We start from the raw sequence: 14,919 nt of genomic DNA on the forward strand, positions 1-14,919 counted from the left end.
TCTGATTTTGGGGATTTACCAAGTGCGACTTTTGTGTTAGAGGATGACTCAGATGAGCCGCTCTGCTGAAAGTCTGAATCTGCCCTCGGAGAATTCGTGTCTATATTGTTCTCTCTAGCATGGGCTATAGCGCGGGCTGCTGATAAAGTGATAGATCCTGCCGCAGAGTCCGGGCGCGCGGGGCCCATAGTATATGTCCAGAACACTAAATGACGGTCAGAGTCAGCGTCAATACTTGACCATCTTGTGCCCACCTGTGCCATAACTGCCAACTGATTCCGCATTTGGCAACCGAATATTCGGGACATGCCGATCCAAAATTTCAGTCACTGTTCGACCTCAGCAACGAGCTCAGCACAAGCCACGATGGCAACGCACGCACTCTTTGAGTCAGCATCGGGATACGCGATATTCGATGTCAAACTCCATGAAAACATTGGCTCGCGTGTCAAAGCAGTCCAGGACTCTATCAATGACCTCTCAAAATTCGGCAAAATGGTCACTCTCGTCAGTTTCTCGCCATTCAAAAATGCAGCGGACGCTCTCGAGAATATAAACGATATCTCAGAAGGTACGTATTACTGGACCCATTCCTCGTGCTCGCAGAAATATCAATGATCCCCAGGCATTCTCAGTGATCATCTCAAATCCCTCCTCGAGCTTAACCTCTCGAAGCCTAAAAAAGGCTCCAAGATAGTCCTCGCAGTCTCAGAAGTCGGACTTGCAAACTCCATCTTTGAAAACCTCGCCATAAAATGCGACGCCTCTGAAACCTCCCAGGAAGTTCTTCGCGGCATTCGTTTCCATGCACCAAAGCTTCTCAAGGGCCTCGACGCTACCGACCTCATCAAAGCTCAGCTCGGTCTCGGCCACTCCTACTCCCGTGCTAAATTGAAGTTCAACGTCAACCGTGTAGACAACATGATCATACAAGCCATCGCCCTCCTAGACCAGCTCGACAAGGACGTCAACTTGTTTGCCATGCGCATAAGAGAGTGGTACGGCTATCACTTCCCTGAACTCGTCAAACTCGTCCCAGACAACTACCAATACGCCCGCATCGCACAGTTCATAGGCGACAAGGACACTTTGGCAGAGGAAAAATTGCCTGAGCTCGCTACCCTTTTGGAAGACGACTCCACTCTCGCACAAAATATCCTCGACGCCGCCCGCGGCTCAATGGGCTCATCCATATCCGAAATCGACATGCTCAATATCTCGGCATTCGCGACCCGCGTCGTTTCCATCGCTGACTACCGCAAATCCCTTGTTACCTACCTAAGCGAGAAAATGAACCTCGTCGCTCCATCTCTTACTGCGTTGTTGGGAGAGCGGATAGGCGCGCGGTTAATTAGCCATGCGGGTAGCTTGACGAATCTGAGCAAGTATCCTGCTAGTACCGTGCAGATCCTTGGCGCAGAGAAGGCATTGTTCCGGGCATTAAAAACCAAGGGCAACACCCCCAAGGTTCGCTACTCCATCCTAATCGTCAATCAAGCTAAATTTTTCCAATACAGTACGGTCTGCTATATCACTCCTCCTTCATCGGCCGTGCAGACCCCAAGCACAAAGGCCGGATATCGCGGTTCCTTGCAAACAAATGCTCTATTGCCTCCCGGATAGACTGCTACTCGGGTAACTCCACTCCTCTCCACACACTTACCCCTTACTAAAAACACCCAGATAACCCATCTGCAAAATTCGGCGAGGCCCTCCGCACACAAGTCGAAGAGCGTCTCAATTTCTTCGAGACAGGCGCACCACCGACCAAGAACGTCGATGCCATTCGCAAAGTCCTCGACAGTCTCGCACTAGACTTGGAGGACGACGAGGATGAGGATATGGAGGATAAGCCAGACGCTCAGATGGATGATGCGGAGCCTATATTGCCTTTGATTGAAGTTACGCCTAAGAAGGACAAGAAAAAGAAGAGGTCGAGAGATGATATGGATGTGGATGAAGCGGACGAAGAGCCTGCGGAGAAAAAGGCGAAGTTGTCCAAGGAGGAAAAGAAGGCTTTAAAGAAGGCAGCCAAGGCAGCGCGTAAGGTCGAGGCTGCTGCTGCTGCTCCTGACGTACGCTTGAACTTGTCGAATAATCGCAGTCTTGGCTAATTTTCCTTCTTCAGAATGGCATCTCTGAGAAAAAAGAAAAGAAAAAAGACAAGAAAGACAAGGAGAAAAAGAAGAGCAAGGCATGATATGATACGATATCTGTGGTATACCTTTTCGTCCCGGTTGTTGTCTTTTTGTATTTCTGTTTTCATGCTTGTCTTTGCCCTGATGAACGGCTGATTCTTGCGACATCAACGTTCCGTTCTGGTTAAAATTCGGTGTGCTGCTGACTCGTGCAATCAGCTCCGAGTATCACCCTCCTCCCACTACCCTCCATTCTGTTCAACTCTAACATAGTAGTTCTCCGCTGCCACCGCCCAACGACGAACTTGCGACACATGCATTCGCCTGCATGCGGTAAATCGATGGCGTTGAAGCACACTGGCGACCGACAAAGTTGCGCAAATAACGGAAAGCCCGCACAGTTGAACCTGTCTTCTTGCTTTCTTGGTTGCCCGTCACGTGTGCCCTGATAAATGTGTAAGTTCCTGTTCGTCCTTGATTGATACTCCTGGTGCGCTACTGCTATCTAATCTATAACATGCAAATTGACTGCAGTGACATCAGATAGATATAAAGTAAGACCATGCAACGAGTGTTCAGGTATGGTAAACATGATTTCGTTGAGTCCTGTCCCAAAAATGCCCACGTCTTCAATGCAAAATTTAGCAGCACCTGAGGTATACTCTGGAATCCCGTTCCAAACAACACCACCCACACCCCAACTACTCCATCTCCACATTCGCAGCCTGCAGCACGACCATCGCAGTCGCGCACCCTGACACCACGAACGCAGTTGCGACATCCCCAATCGTCTTACGTGTCACCTCATGCCCCATCACCCTATGTTCCTCCACCAGATCTTTCAACTCAGCATGATGATTCTCCACTGCCAGTCGCTTCGACCGTCCAGCGACAACCAACACCCGCTGGCACATCGATGCGCGCTGGATCGCAGCGTGCAGCGGGACGGGAGATGCGAGGTTTGTGAAATTGATCCGCGAAAGCGCAGCACGCAATGGCCTAGGTATGTCCGAATCTGATAGATTGCAGCCCGCATATCGCGACCAAATTATGCTGTCGGCTGTTTCAGACTGCATGCGCATTTCGGTGTTGGGCTGCCCGTAGACAGTGTCTGGGAATACAATTATCTGCATAATCGGTGATGAAAATGTTATTCGGTTCATGTGGAGAAAGTGGTGGCACTCACCGATGATGTCGTCAATCCATGTTGATGAGGAAGTGCGAGTGAGTTGGTATCAACTTTGGTATCAGACTGGGCCGTAGGAGGTCGTTCGATTTGCCTGTTTTCAATCTCGCGTTTTTCCATCTTCACCACCGTTGCATTAATCTTCGGGTTCGCACAGAGTTGCACCACAAATTCCAGCGCAAGGCGGTCATCAGGACCGCCGAAGAATGGAAGAAAGATGTGATGCGAGCCGCCTGTCCCCGCACACGTATTGATGTGGTTTCCAGGATCGACAAACACGGCAACGTCTGTTTCACTTTGTGCGAATACCCCACGTACAAACTGCGAGTGGACGACAGATGCAGACTTGTCTCTTGATGTGCCGAAAATAGCCTCGAAAGGGTTGTGATCTAACTTTTCTCGCCGTGGCGTTGCGCCTTCGCTTGTTTCAGCGGTCCCAGCGCAAGGTGGCAACCACGGGAGCAGTATGAGCTGGGATCCATTTCGTTTGGCATGATCCACAACGTTGTAAGCAAGGTCATCGTACGGCACGATGGTGAGCGATGTCGACACGGGCAAATCATTCAGCTCTCCAAACATGCGGAATATGCCCAGGAGCGGATCGGTATGGATAAGCGTATCTGTAGTGGACGATTTCATCACCGCCGACGGACGATCCGAGAGCTCGATGAGGCGCAGTGCACTGATGCTCACTTCGGGCGTCTTGTACTTCAACGGGGCTGGATCGGATGCGGTAGACATGGACACAGCGGTAGTGAGCGAGGAGAAATCTGGTACAGGAGGACGGGCGAGCTGCGTGAGGGCCATTATGGACGGCATATGTTCGAGTTTGTCGAGAATGACAGTAAAGCGATACCGCCAGGGCTGTTCCTCATTCACAGGAGATTTCTTGTCTGCATAATCCTCCTCGTCACGAGTCCGGGGTGGAGCTCCGCCTGAAGTGGCGATGACACGCCGTTCTGGAGGATACAATGCTCTGACGAGTGGGGTGGTCATGAACGTGAGCGTCAAAGCTTCTAGCACAAACATGGAGAAGACTTTCTGAGACAAAATGCCAGCGGAGAGTCCGACATTAAGCACGATCAGCTCAACGAGACTAGGTGACATGATTTAGCAGACGAGAACACCAAAGTATTTGGATACTTACCCCTTACAGCTCATGAGTGCACCAATTGTACTGGCTTCACGCCAGCTGAAACCAGACAACCTTGAGGCAATTGTACATCCACCAAACTTGCCCAAGAATGCAAGGCATGCAATGGCGATTGTAAAAGCCCAAGTAATACCTGCAACGTACAAAATTATATAAGAAAAATAGGTAAAACAAGGCGTCTTAGATGACCGACCATCATTAAGGAGTCCAAGATCAGTGTTCAGCCCTGAATAGGTGAAATACTGCAATGCATGAATGACCAGGTAGGAGAGACGTAAAATGAACATACCAAAGGCAGAAATATAATGGTGACCATATCTTCCAGCTTCTCCGTCAAAGCAATGGCGAGACCGCCCTCCCTCGGTACAATAATACCGGCTAAGAATGCACCTACACGCAATGACAAACTGAAAATCAGATGATAAAAGACCAGTACACACCAAAGATAGCATTGACGCCTACGATATCCGTAAAGAATGCACACGCCCAAAGCAAGATCATCACAATAGTCATGTAAAACATGGTAGGACCATCGTTTGTACTGCCCGTGGCTCTGGCAAGCCAGAGCATTGCTCTCTTGACGACCAACAAGAGAAAGATTGTGAATGCTACGCATGTAAGTAATACCCATAGGGCGGTAAGACCAGAACCAGCATTAACAAGCGCTACACTCAGCGCCAGGAGAGTCCAACCCACAACATCATTGCCTACGCCAGCTGAGAGGACAATAATGCCAACAGTGGTATCCAAGAGCTTGAGCTCAGTAAGAATACGACACAGTACGGGGAATGCGGTTATAGAATATGCGACGCCGGTGAACAGCATGAAATACGTGAAGTGAACGGATGGGTCGATGAATTGGTGGTACAAGGGAAGAGACAACGCCGACCCGAGGCCAAAGGGTAAAGCTATGCCCGCGAGCGATACAATAACTGACATGCGAGCATTGCGCTTGATGACACTGGCGTCAATTTCGAGACCGACGATGAATAGAAACAGGCAAAGGCCAATATTGGCGACGAGATACAGGTACGGCAGTGACTGGGAAGGAAATATATGTTGGGTAAAGCCGGGTATACGTCCCAAGGCCGTTGGGCCTAGACTTGTACGTGAGATAAACATTTCAGGCAGAAGGTAAGAGGATTACTAACCCAGAAGGATGCCGCCAAGCACTTCGGCGATGACTTTTGGCTGCTTCATCCTGCCCAAGCACAGAGAAAGCAACTGTGCCATCATTATAATGACACCTGGGTTGGACTGAGATGATGCCAAGCAATGAGGACATATGCCATACACACCAACTTGGATGATCCATAGCCTCAGCGGATCGGAAACATTGAAAGCCGATGGATCAGTACCAGTAAGCAAACCACCCTATGATGTAGACGGGTGAGTTCAGCACATGTTAGTCATGAGATTAAAAACGAACCTCGCCGGTGGCCTCTCTCTTCTTGAAGAGCCTGATGATAGTGTCTGAAAACTCTGGCATGGAAGTGTTAGAGAGAGGTGGGACTCCAATTACGGTGCCATCTTTATAGACACGAAAAATTGACGCTGATTTATCAAGATGGTGGCCAGTACTCGTTTGAAGAGTGACCGCGTGCGCATCGGCAAGGCACACCGACCTACTGGGTGACACCAGCGATACCACCGGTGGTACTCATATATCCGTCTCTGTTCATGTTCTATATTTTTAACCCTTTAACGGCAGCACTAAGATCCTCCCGGGCATTCCCCGACCTCCACGATGCCTAAAATGATCAAGCGTGCTTAGTAATAATTAATTTCGATGACTGTCTTTTGATGATTCCTTGTATTACCCATCACTGCGATATTTTTGCCACTTTCTATGCGTGGTTACAGTACTGTGAGCCCTTTCAATTCACGCATTGAGTTTTCAAATCTGCCTTCATGCCATCTCTGCAGTCGAGAATGCCGCATCTGACGTTCTGGGACAGATTCCCACTTAATCACGACAATCTCTGGCTTCCTCACACGGTGTGCGATGCGTTCAAAAGGCTGCTTAACCAGTGAAGTGAACACTTTGCCATTCCCTGTAAGCTCAGGTGACGCACTTAGCGTGACAGCATGCGACTGCGATCTATCTTGCTGTCAACTCCTGTTACCACATATTAAACTCCTGATCGCGGAAGACCGCAAATTATGACGCAAACAGGTGCGGAGAACACAAAAAGTGGGAGTACTGTAAGAGCGACCTTATCATCTCATCTCATAGCTCCACACAGCAACCGACCCGACCCGCGTCCGTCATCCACAAGTTCAGGACCCTTATGCGAATTTCACACTCTATCTGTCACGGGTACAGCTAGAACCCCTTCGCCAAGCAAGATTTTGCCACCGCTTTCAGGACAGGCACCATCTGATAACACGCTGAACTTCGGGCTGCTGCTCTGCGTAGTACTCCCAAAGGACCGTGACCGCAACAGAGACGGGTTCGAACATACCAAGCTGGAACGGGGAGAGGGTGACGATGGAAAGTGGCAGGAAAATGGGCGAATAGAAAAGTTGTTTCTCATGTCTGTCATTTCTTCCATAGCGGGTAGAGGATCGAGATGAAACTTGAGTTCGGGCAATTGGGCCTGCGGTGACCAAAAGACGTCGGGTCCAGCTGTTTTGGCTTGCATCGGCTTGCACGGTTCGCGCACGATATCCTTTCTCACGAGAACAGAGTTATCCAGCGAAGATGAGACCACGTTGTAGGGATCGCGATTGGATGAAACTAGGATTTAAGAGGTGTAGATAAAGCTCAGTGCCTCGAGTTTAATTGTGCTAGTCTCCGACGAGCCAAACTCACCTTGCTCCTGATCAGCGATCGCATGACGATGAAATATCCGCCATATCCAGAAAATACACGAGAGTGCGAGGATAAAAACAATACCGATGACTGCAATACGCGTATGATGAAAGTTCTATTTCATCGCAGAGAATGACTCACCGATGAATGTAACGATGTCTCCTATACAGAGAGTCGTACCGCTGGAGACAGGTTGGCACCGTGTGCGATCATGGATGGCGCGAGCAACAGGGGCGGTTTGTGGAGTGATGACCATGGCAAGTAATGGAACCCAGATATGTATAAATTGCGATGTTAAAGAGGACAGCAAACTTGACTGCGAAAGGAGTGGATGACACGCTCTGCGTAGAGGTGGTGTGCTAGTGATGTGAACGTTGACTTCAGATGAGACGGTCTAACCTCGAAGTAGCCAAGAGTCACCCCGGTCAGCCTCAGGCTCTCCAGCATAGAGGGGCCCCTCTTCATCTTGGTATAGTGATCGAAATCAAGATTCAGACTAGCTTGGCTGACCTGCTTGAAGTCATGTGATCATTTAGTGTGGCAGTGCCACTGTACCATTGTACTTACGTACTCCAACTATCTTCACGTACGCAAAACACAGGTCCTAACAATATTTCTAAGTAGCGAACATGGTCAATTCTCGTGCCTGCTGGTTGTGGAGATACCCCATGGCGTCACCGTCTCCTGTATTGGGACGAAGAACGGGAAACTAAGCACTCATCAATTAAAACAACCGTCTTGCCGCGGGCCCGCGGCGCAGTGCACTCACTCTTGCTGGTCGGCATAAAGTTTAACTGATAGGTGGCGCGCCCTCTCCCATGCACCTGCACAACCAAGTCATGTCCCGATTCTTCTTCTGTACCCTAAACGTTTCGCGCCGTTCAGAAACGTTTGCAATATGATCATCGCTGGATCTACAGAAGGTCCTATTTCCGTTTTGACTTGCGATGATCATGCACGAGCACCCTTCTAAAACGCGCCTGCAATGCGGTCAAGTACCCCATAACTCAAAGTAAGGGTTACCAATTTGAGCCGTGGCCGCGAGGCCAACATGAAGCTGAGTATCTGGACAATTTGAACTATATTACGCTGGCACCTTCCTCCACCGATCTTTCAAGGCAGCACATCGATTCATTCGAGAATTGTTCTCAGTTATATTTCAGTGCTCGCACACTATCGTATGGACTTTTCTTTTTTAGTTGCTCAACCGCTGATAACTTTGCGTAGACAAAATCATGGCATGGATCCCCGGCGCGATTACAGGGGGCATTTGGTTAGCATCGAAATTATTCGGTTCCCGCCGCAGAGATCCCAATCCAACCTACGCTGCAATCGAAGCCCGCAAGCGGGCTGAGGCAGAGCGGGATAGGGCCATTGGGGACCTTGACGGTATGAGGGCGCAAGTGGCGCAGCTCGTGCAATCCATGCAGGCGATGCAAAGTAGGACACTCCAGTCCCAGCAGGAGGCCATGTTGGCTGCAGCAGCTGCGCAGCAGAAAACTCAGGAGCAAATGAGGGCTATGGTTGACGCCGAGAGAGCTGCGAATGCGGCCCGTTTCGCTGCAGAAAGCGCTGCACGACTTGCAACGGAGAAGTCGAAGAAAAAGGCCCAAGAAGCTGAGGCAGAAGCTCAGCGTACTCAAACTGCTCTAGAAGGAGCTCGGAGAGCGGCAGAGGCTTTTAAGCAAGACGCCGAGCGTCTTCAGAGGGCAGCCGATGAGGAAAAGAGGAAAGCCGACGAAGCCATCGCACAATCAGAGGCGGCAAGAAATGCAGCTGAGAACAGTGTTCGCGAGGCTACAGCAGCCAAGGAAGACGCTGAAAAGCGGCTTAGGGAGGGCATCCAGCCTGTATTAACGCCCACTCCTCGAGAAATTCTCGCTGCCCAAGCCAAAATTCAGTATCAGGAGAATTTATTCCATTTCGCTGTTGCTGGGAGGGCCGGTGGAGGAAAGTCCTCACTCATTAACGCATTCCGTGGTATGAGTAACCGCGCAGCTGGTTCCGCTCGGACAGGGGTCACGGAGACCACATTGACGGTGGGAAGATATCCAGACCCTGACGAGCGGTGTCAACATGTCTGGTACGACCTTCCTGGAGCAGGGACGATCAGGATCCCTGATTGGCAGTATTTCAATGCGCAGGGACTCTACGTCTTTGATTGCATTATCGTCTTGTTCGATAATCGGTTCACCCATACCGACATCGCTATTCTCCTCAATTGCAGGCGCTTCAAAATCCCCACTTACATCGTCCGCTCAAAAGCAGACCAGCATATTCGAAATATTGTGAAGGAGATGGGGTACGAAAGTGACGATGAAAACGCCGATCGGTCGCAACGGTCAACCTTGTGCATGGCTGCGAGAGAGCAGCTCGTCGACGAAACTCGCCGCAATGTGAAGGCAAATCTTGCGGAGGCAAATCTACCTGATCAAAGGGTTTACGTCGTCTCTAGTAGCTGCCTACGAGCTGTGGCCAAAGGCGAGCAGCCTTCAAGGGCCATCGACGAAATCCAACTACTGAACGATCTATACACGGAAGCGTAAGCTAGGCGAGTTCGTCGCGAGTCAGGAGGGATTTCTACCTGAGGAACTGGTCCCGAGGAAGTGATCGGTTGGCTTCAAAAGACTCATGTTTAAAATTTGGTGGATGCGGCAGAGGCACGTTTACCTATGATTCGGATTCTCGTGCTCATCACATATTTAGATCTGATGCTAGGTACAGATACGTATTGACAGTCCCACTTTTTCTTGTTGTTACTGCGCTAGCCGTATGCAGGTCCTGATAACGATACATGCCCTCATCTTTGATCCAGATTATTATATCGCCTCCGTCAATGGTGCAGTACTTTTGATGTCCTCTGCTACCTTTGCAAGGCTTTCTCATCATTGGAGGGGACATTGAAAACAGCAAGGCAAGCAAGCTACACGACGTCCTAGGATTCTGAGATGCGGGTTCGACTGCAGACAGTTCGTGCGTTGCGACAAGAGATTGTTTGGTTACTACGAGGAAGACCCTTTGATTGCTTCCGTGATGCAGTATGAGCGGGTTACTCGCGTAGCGTTTCAGAAGCTTCGAATTTCATGCAGGCTGGAACCAGCAAGGCAGGCTATCCTTTTACGGCAACTCCTTCAAGCTTTATATTTTTCCTTTGAGAGTAAGGTTCGAAGACAATATTAAACTCTAGTGCATCCCCTCTGAGGTCTGACTAGGCGAAATTTCGTGTAGCAGGAAACGTCCGTCCACGATCTGGCACTTGGACTGTCTCTAGACTAATAGAAGTTCACATAATTCTGCTCAACGACTTGCCAGATCAACCAGTCCCGGTGTCCCACCGCATATCTACAAAATTTCACCATCACCATGCTCGGAGGTAATGATAATTCCAACCCGAGTACACTTGCGTGGGATCCAGGAAGACAAGTGTAGTTCTCTTCCGACCAATTCGCGCGGAAGGATCAATTAATGACCACATCGTACGCTATCGCAACCGTCGCGTTCATCGTCGAAAATGCGGAATAAATATGTAACATCGTCGCGCAGGTTGGAACGCAACGCCTTCATTAATATCCATTATCATTAAGAAACCAAGCTTAATCAAGGTCTGTAATAATCTCCGTATACTAATATTGTCCGGTATCATCGAAATGAAAAACCTCCCACATACTACTTCACCTCGCAGATGCCCTACCTCTTTCTGGACGCAAGGATGATCCTGTGAATCTGATGAAAAACAAGGGTATTTGCAACAAGAGTCATTAGCACTATCCCATACCGGAATTCAACCCCGGCAACGTTGAACACTACTGGTATTCTCTATGGGCCCACACCTCCACCAACCTTACTGCGGACATCCTAAATCTGTTGGTCGCGCCACAGTTCCCCGTTTGGTTCGTTCCAGAAGATGGCGAAGACCCGATTTGAAACAAGCGAGTAAATCTAACTTACTCTGGAGAGTGACCCAACCAGGCGCAATCTAATTTTAGTTACGAGCATCTGATCATGGGTACCGTGCAAGATCGTTTGATATTGGCATACATCGCAAGAGATGGATTATGAAGCGACTTACCATCCCGCAAGTCAGTCTAGGTCATCAATACACTTACTAGTATCGGTACTAGTTTTTTCCGAGCTTTAGACTAGTACAAGAACCATAAAAATGCTCATATGATATGACCTGGAGCACAAGGAACAACTATCTCCACAAAATGTCCTGAAGAAAACTTTCATTGCAACGCATCCGCAGCCATCACGAGTAACTCCTTCGTGCTCTTCCCAACATTCTTGTCATCCTTTGCTATAACCTGCCACACAGGGCCGTGATGTGGTTCAGCGGCAACGCCCTGCCTAATAACCTCCTCCACGTATTCCTGTAGAAGTCAATTAGTCAGTATCTTAGGTGTATGATAATCGACGCACAGGAGTGCCATGCTGGCGCTCGAACTTGAGCCACCATCCCCAATGGTCTCCGATATCCTTATCTTGCTCTGTGGCTACACTCCTCGAGAACCACTGCCTCGCCTTCTCAATCTTCCTTTCTGCCCAGAACAAACGCGCAACTGTACATGTGATCAGCGGATTATCCTTGCTTTTCTTCAGTGCATCAACAGAGCGGCTTTTCCTGGTCGGCCGTGGTTCGGCCCATATAGACATCGACCATAGGAGACCGGACGATGGGCATTCCTGTAGGCCACGGGCGAGCATCGCTTTTGCCTGTGCAGCTCCACCGGATCGCTCTTCCACACCAACAGACTCTGCCCACAAAATCTCGTTCGCCGGATTGACGAGCCGTCCCTTCTCTAGCAATGCGCGGGCTTTGATGCTCCTTCCATCAAGCTCCTCCAGTTTGCTCGCAAGCACCCATAACGTAATCTCCTTCGGGCAAGCCTTAAGGCCTGCAGCATACGAGGCACGCGCTACGGAGTAATTCTTTTCCATCTGGCGGATCTGTCCTTGGATCATGTACAGTTTGGCAAACTTGGGGAATTTAGATAGGGCGCTGGAGACGGTTTCAAGCGCTGCAGCGTACTGCCCTTGCTGGCGCTCGAATACAGCAGATTTCATCCAAATCTGAAAAGTTACAGTCAGATCGGTCGTGGATCAGGTATTGAGATGAGACACTTACCCGCTCAGTATCTGCAACTGTCCGTGCACGCACGAGTAGCTCCCTTGCGACACCCAGCTCACCATTTTCGGCCTCAAGCTTGACAGCGGCAAGCCAGATTTGCTCGCTTTCGGGATTGGCGATAAAAGCTTTTTCGAGGACCTCGCGTGCCGCTGGCACGTCTCCAGCCAGCCACTTCTCTTTGGCTGACATAAGCCAGAGAACTTCTGCCTGAGGGCAATAGTGTACCGCCTGAGAGAGCACTCCATCGAGCGATTCCCTAAAAAAAGATTAATACAAGATATACATTCCGCAAAAAACTATCATACTTGGTGCCGTGAGCCTTCTCCAAATCGGCAGCCTTCCTCCAGAGGTTCCGCTGATCCGGAAAGACTTTGAGCGCGTAAGCAAGCACGGCCCTCGCAGTCCCCACCATGCCCCTGGCCTCTGCGCTCTCCGCATCGCCAACCCATGTATCCAGCCTGTCTTCCTCCTCGACCTCCATACTCACTGTAGCCTTAATGATTGCCTCGCATGTCCGCGGGCTGCCGTCGCTCTCACACCTCTCCGCCTCCTTGAGCCATTGGTCGCGCGTAAGCAGCACCTGGTGCCGCCGGAGCTCCCGGACACCAAGCTCGATGGTCCTGTCCACCAGCTCAAGTTCCTTGTTGCTGGTTTCCGTGGACTTGTCTGGGTCGTCCACGGCCCCTTGCTCGAGCAAGCGTCCAGCAGCAATCCAGATCTCATGCGAGGTAGGAACAGATTTGCGGGCCTTGTTGAGAACGGCTTTGGCGCGCTCAGGGGTTTCGAGACGGGCCAGAGCGAGCCAGAGCTCGACGGAAAGTGGGATCACCTCCACGGCGCGGGAGAGGAGTATGCGGGCGTCCGTAGCTGATTCTTCGAGATTGACGGTTTCCTTCCATAGCTTAACGGAGTTAGGAATATTCTCGAGTGCTGTGTGTAATGTGAGTGAATTACGGTAATTTCAATGGCAAATTATATACCTTTACGCAAGACGCGTTTCTTCGATTTAGCATCCTGTTCAAGGTCGGCTGCTGCAAGCCAGATCTTGACGCTCTGACCGACATGTTGAACAGCGTTGGCAAGAATGACTTTTGCATCATCATTATTCTAGAAGGGATATCAGCGACAACGCAGAGGGTACCATGATTCACGTACATGTAACCTTGCTGCCTCGAGCCATACGTCATCACTCTTGGGACACTGCTCGCAACCTGCTTTTATGAGTTTCCTTGCAGCAACCATACGGCCAGCGTGTTCTTCCAGACATGCAGCTGCAATCCAACCAGGGGCGTGTTTGGGATTAGACTTGACGAGCGAGTCAAACAGCATGCGGGCACGTTTGATATCGCCGATTTCGGCTTCAGTCTTGAGAACGACGCTATTGAGTGATGTGAGGTAGCCCTTGGGATCGACAGAGGTAGCAGAGCCAGAAGTAGTGGCTGTCCCAGAAATCTGCGATGTAATGAGTATGATGCAATGTCTACTATGATAAGCAGACGTACTTGATCGAGCTTCAAGGACAAGATCTTATCACGAGCTTGACCGATTTCAACAAAATTGGTCATGGTGCCAGTGTCAGCAGGAGTCTCAAAGCCATTGGCTTGCTGTTGTCGAGTGTCCAAGGAATTCTCATATTCAGACTTGGATCGATCACCGACGATGATGCTGTCAGGAACGACAAAAGTCCTCTCGTCTTTTCGCCGTTTCTTCCTGGTAAGATTACCCACTTCTGGTATGCTCTCCCACTCCTGGTCGGTGACGACGGATAAACCACGCTTCAAGTCGGCGAATTGTTGCTGAATCTTGGGGCGCTCAGCTCGGTGCTTTGCAAGTTCTGCGTTCTCTCTCGCCTCCCTGAATATAAAAACAAAGTGAAGCAGTTGAACACGATAAAATGATACAACTAACCGGAAAGCACACACCTGCGTGCCCGACGCCGTGAGTCCATCTTCTGATCAACATCATCATATATTTTGTCAGCTTCCTCATCGTCTTGTTCATAAGTTGTGCCAGCAAATAGGCCATATTCATTGTCGGGGTCTTGGAATTGTTCTGGATCGATTTCAGGCTCCTCACCGCGCCTAGCTTGGGCCTCGCTGTGCAAAGAATGAGTGAAGTGAAGTCTTCCAAGGAAAGATATTCGGACGCACGCAATAACTTCTGCAGATGGACCCTCTCTGGCAGGTCCGATATCTGAACGAGTCGTGAATCCAGAAGCGCTGTCGTAGCGTTAGGTCGGCGCATCCAATGATATATGAGAGATACTGACCCTCGACCGAGACCAGCGACATATGATGCCGGAGCTGGCATCGACAAGAATGCAAGCTTGTTTTTATTTGACGCCATCGTGGTTAATGACAACAGAGCGTTGAAGCTGAAGCTTGAAGAGAAGGCAGCACAGAGTCGTCGCAGGAAATGCGTGATGACTAAGCAACACACTGAACAAAGGCTCCTAATATTTACGGTCACTTTCATCGACGTGGGTCATGCATAATCTAC

The 14,919-nt window shown here is 49.9% G+C and overlaps 5 protein-coding genes across 5 annotated transcripts; 2 read left to right on the forward strand and 3 right to left on the reverse strand.

Moving 5' to 3' along the window:
* The first annotated feature begins 331 nt into the window (after positions 1–331).
* DFJ58DRAFT_779942 (uncharacterized protein) lies at positions 332–2,422 on the forward strand. Its single transcript, XM_041389715.1, has 5 exons — positions 332–571; positions 626–1,467; positions 1,518–1,635; positions 1,684–2,075; positions 2,129–2,422. Exons 1-5 carry the CDS (start codon positions 367–369, stop codon positions 2,198–2,200), a joined length of 1,629 nt encoding a protein of 542 aa, XP_041245626.1. The 5' UTR covers positions 332–366; the 3' UTR covers positions 2,201–2,422.
* A 165-nt stretch (positions 2,423–2,587) lies between these two features.
* Positions 2,588–6,148, reverse strand: DFJ58DRAFT_779945 (Sodium/hydrogen exchanger family-domain-containing protein). Its single transcript, XM_041389716.1, has 9 exons — positions 5,907–6,148; positions 5,776–5,851; positions 5,629–5,724; positions 4,918–5,574; positions 4,767–4,867; positions 4,671–4,719; positions 4,472–4,610; positions 3,325–4,420; positions 2,588–3,265 (listed from the first exon to the last, which is right to left on the reverse strand). Exons 1-9 carry the CDS (start codon positions 5,964–5,966, stop codon positions 2,840–2,842), a joined length of 2,700 nt encoding a protein of 899 aa, XP_041245627.1. The 5' UTR covers positions 5,967–6,148; the 3' UTR covers positions 2,588–2,839.
* A 562-nt stretch (positions 6,149–6,710) lies between these two features.
* On the reverse strand, positions 6,711–7,744 carry DFJ58DRAFT_280926 (uncharacterized protein). The gene is made up of 4 exons (XM_041379646.1): positions 7,692–7,744; positions 7,434–7,633; positions 7,293–7,382; positions 6,711–7,217 (listed from the first exon to the last, which is right to left on the reverse strand). Exons 2-4 carry the CDS (start codon positions 7,546–7,548, stop codon positions 6,778–6,780), a joined length of 645 nt encoding a protein of 214 aa, XP_041245628.1. The 5' UTR covers positions 7,549–7,633; positions 7,692–7,744; the 3' UTR covers positions 6,711–6,777.
* Positions 7,745–8,118: 374 nt separating this feature from the next.
* DFJ58DRAFT_779959 (interferon-inducible GTPase-domain-containing protein) lies at positions 8,119–10,131 on the forward strand. The gene is made up of 2 exons (XM_041389717.1): positions 8,119–8,470; positions 8,520–10,131. Exon 2 carries the CDS (start codon positions 8,528–8,530, stop codon positions 9,836–9,838), a length of 1,311 nt encoding a protein of 436 aa, XP_041245629.1. The 5' UTR covers positions 8,119–8,470; positions 8,520–8,527; the 3' UTR covers positions 9,839–10,131.
* Positions 10,132–11,303: 1,172 nt separating this feature from the next.
* Positions 11,304–14,766, reverse strand: DFJ58DRAFT_874983 (PRP1 splicing factor, N-terminal-domain-containing protein; the record flags this gene model as incomplete). The annotated part of the gene is made up of 10 exons (XM_041394410.1): positions 11,304–11,662; positions 11,712–12,362; positions 12,418–12,676; positions 12,726–13,350; positions 13,401–13,527; positions 13,576–13,872; positions 13,923–14,274; positions 14,343–14,516; positions 14,571–14,639; positions 14,690–14,766. The coding sequence occupies 10 exons, from the start codon at positions 14,764–14,766 to the stop codon at positions 11,519–11,521; spliced, it is 2,775 nt and encodes a 924-aa protein (XP_041245630.1). The 3' UTR covers positions 11,304–11,518.
* Positions 14,767–14,919: the final 153 nt, after the last annotated feature.

The sequence above is a fragment of the Suillus subalutaceus genome (genome assembly GCF_016647625.1).
Source record: "Suillus subalutaceus strain FC151 chromosome Unknown DFJ58scaffold_33, whole genome shotgun sequence".
NCBI classification, from domain to species: domain Eukaryota; kingdom Fungi; phylum Basidiomycota; class Agaricomycetes; order Boletales; family Suillaceae; genus Suillus; species Suillus subalutaceus.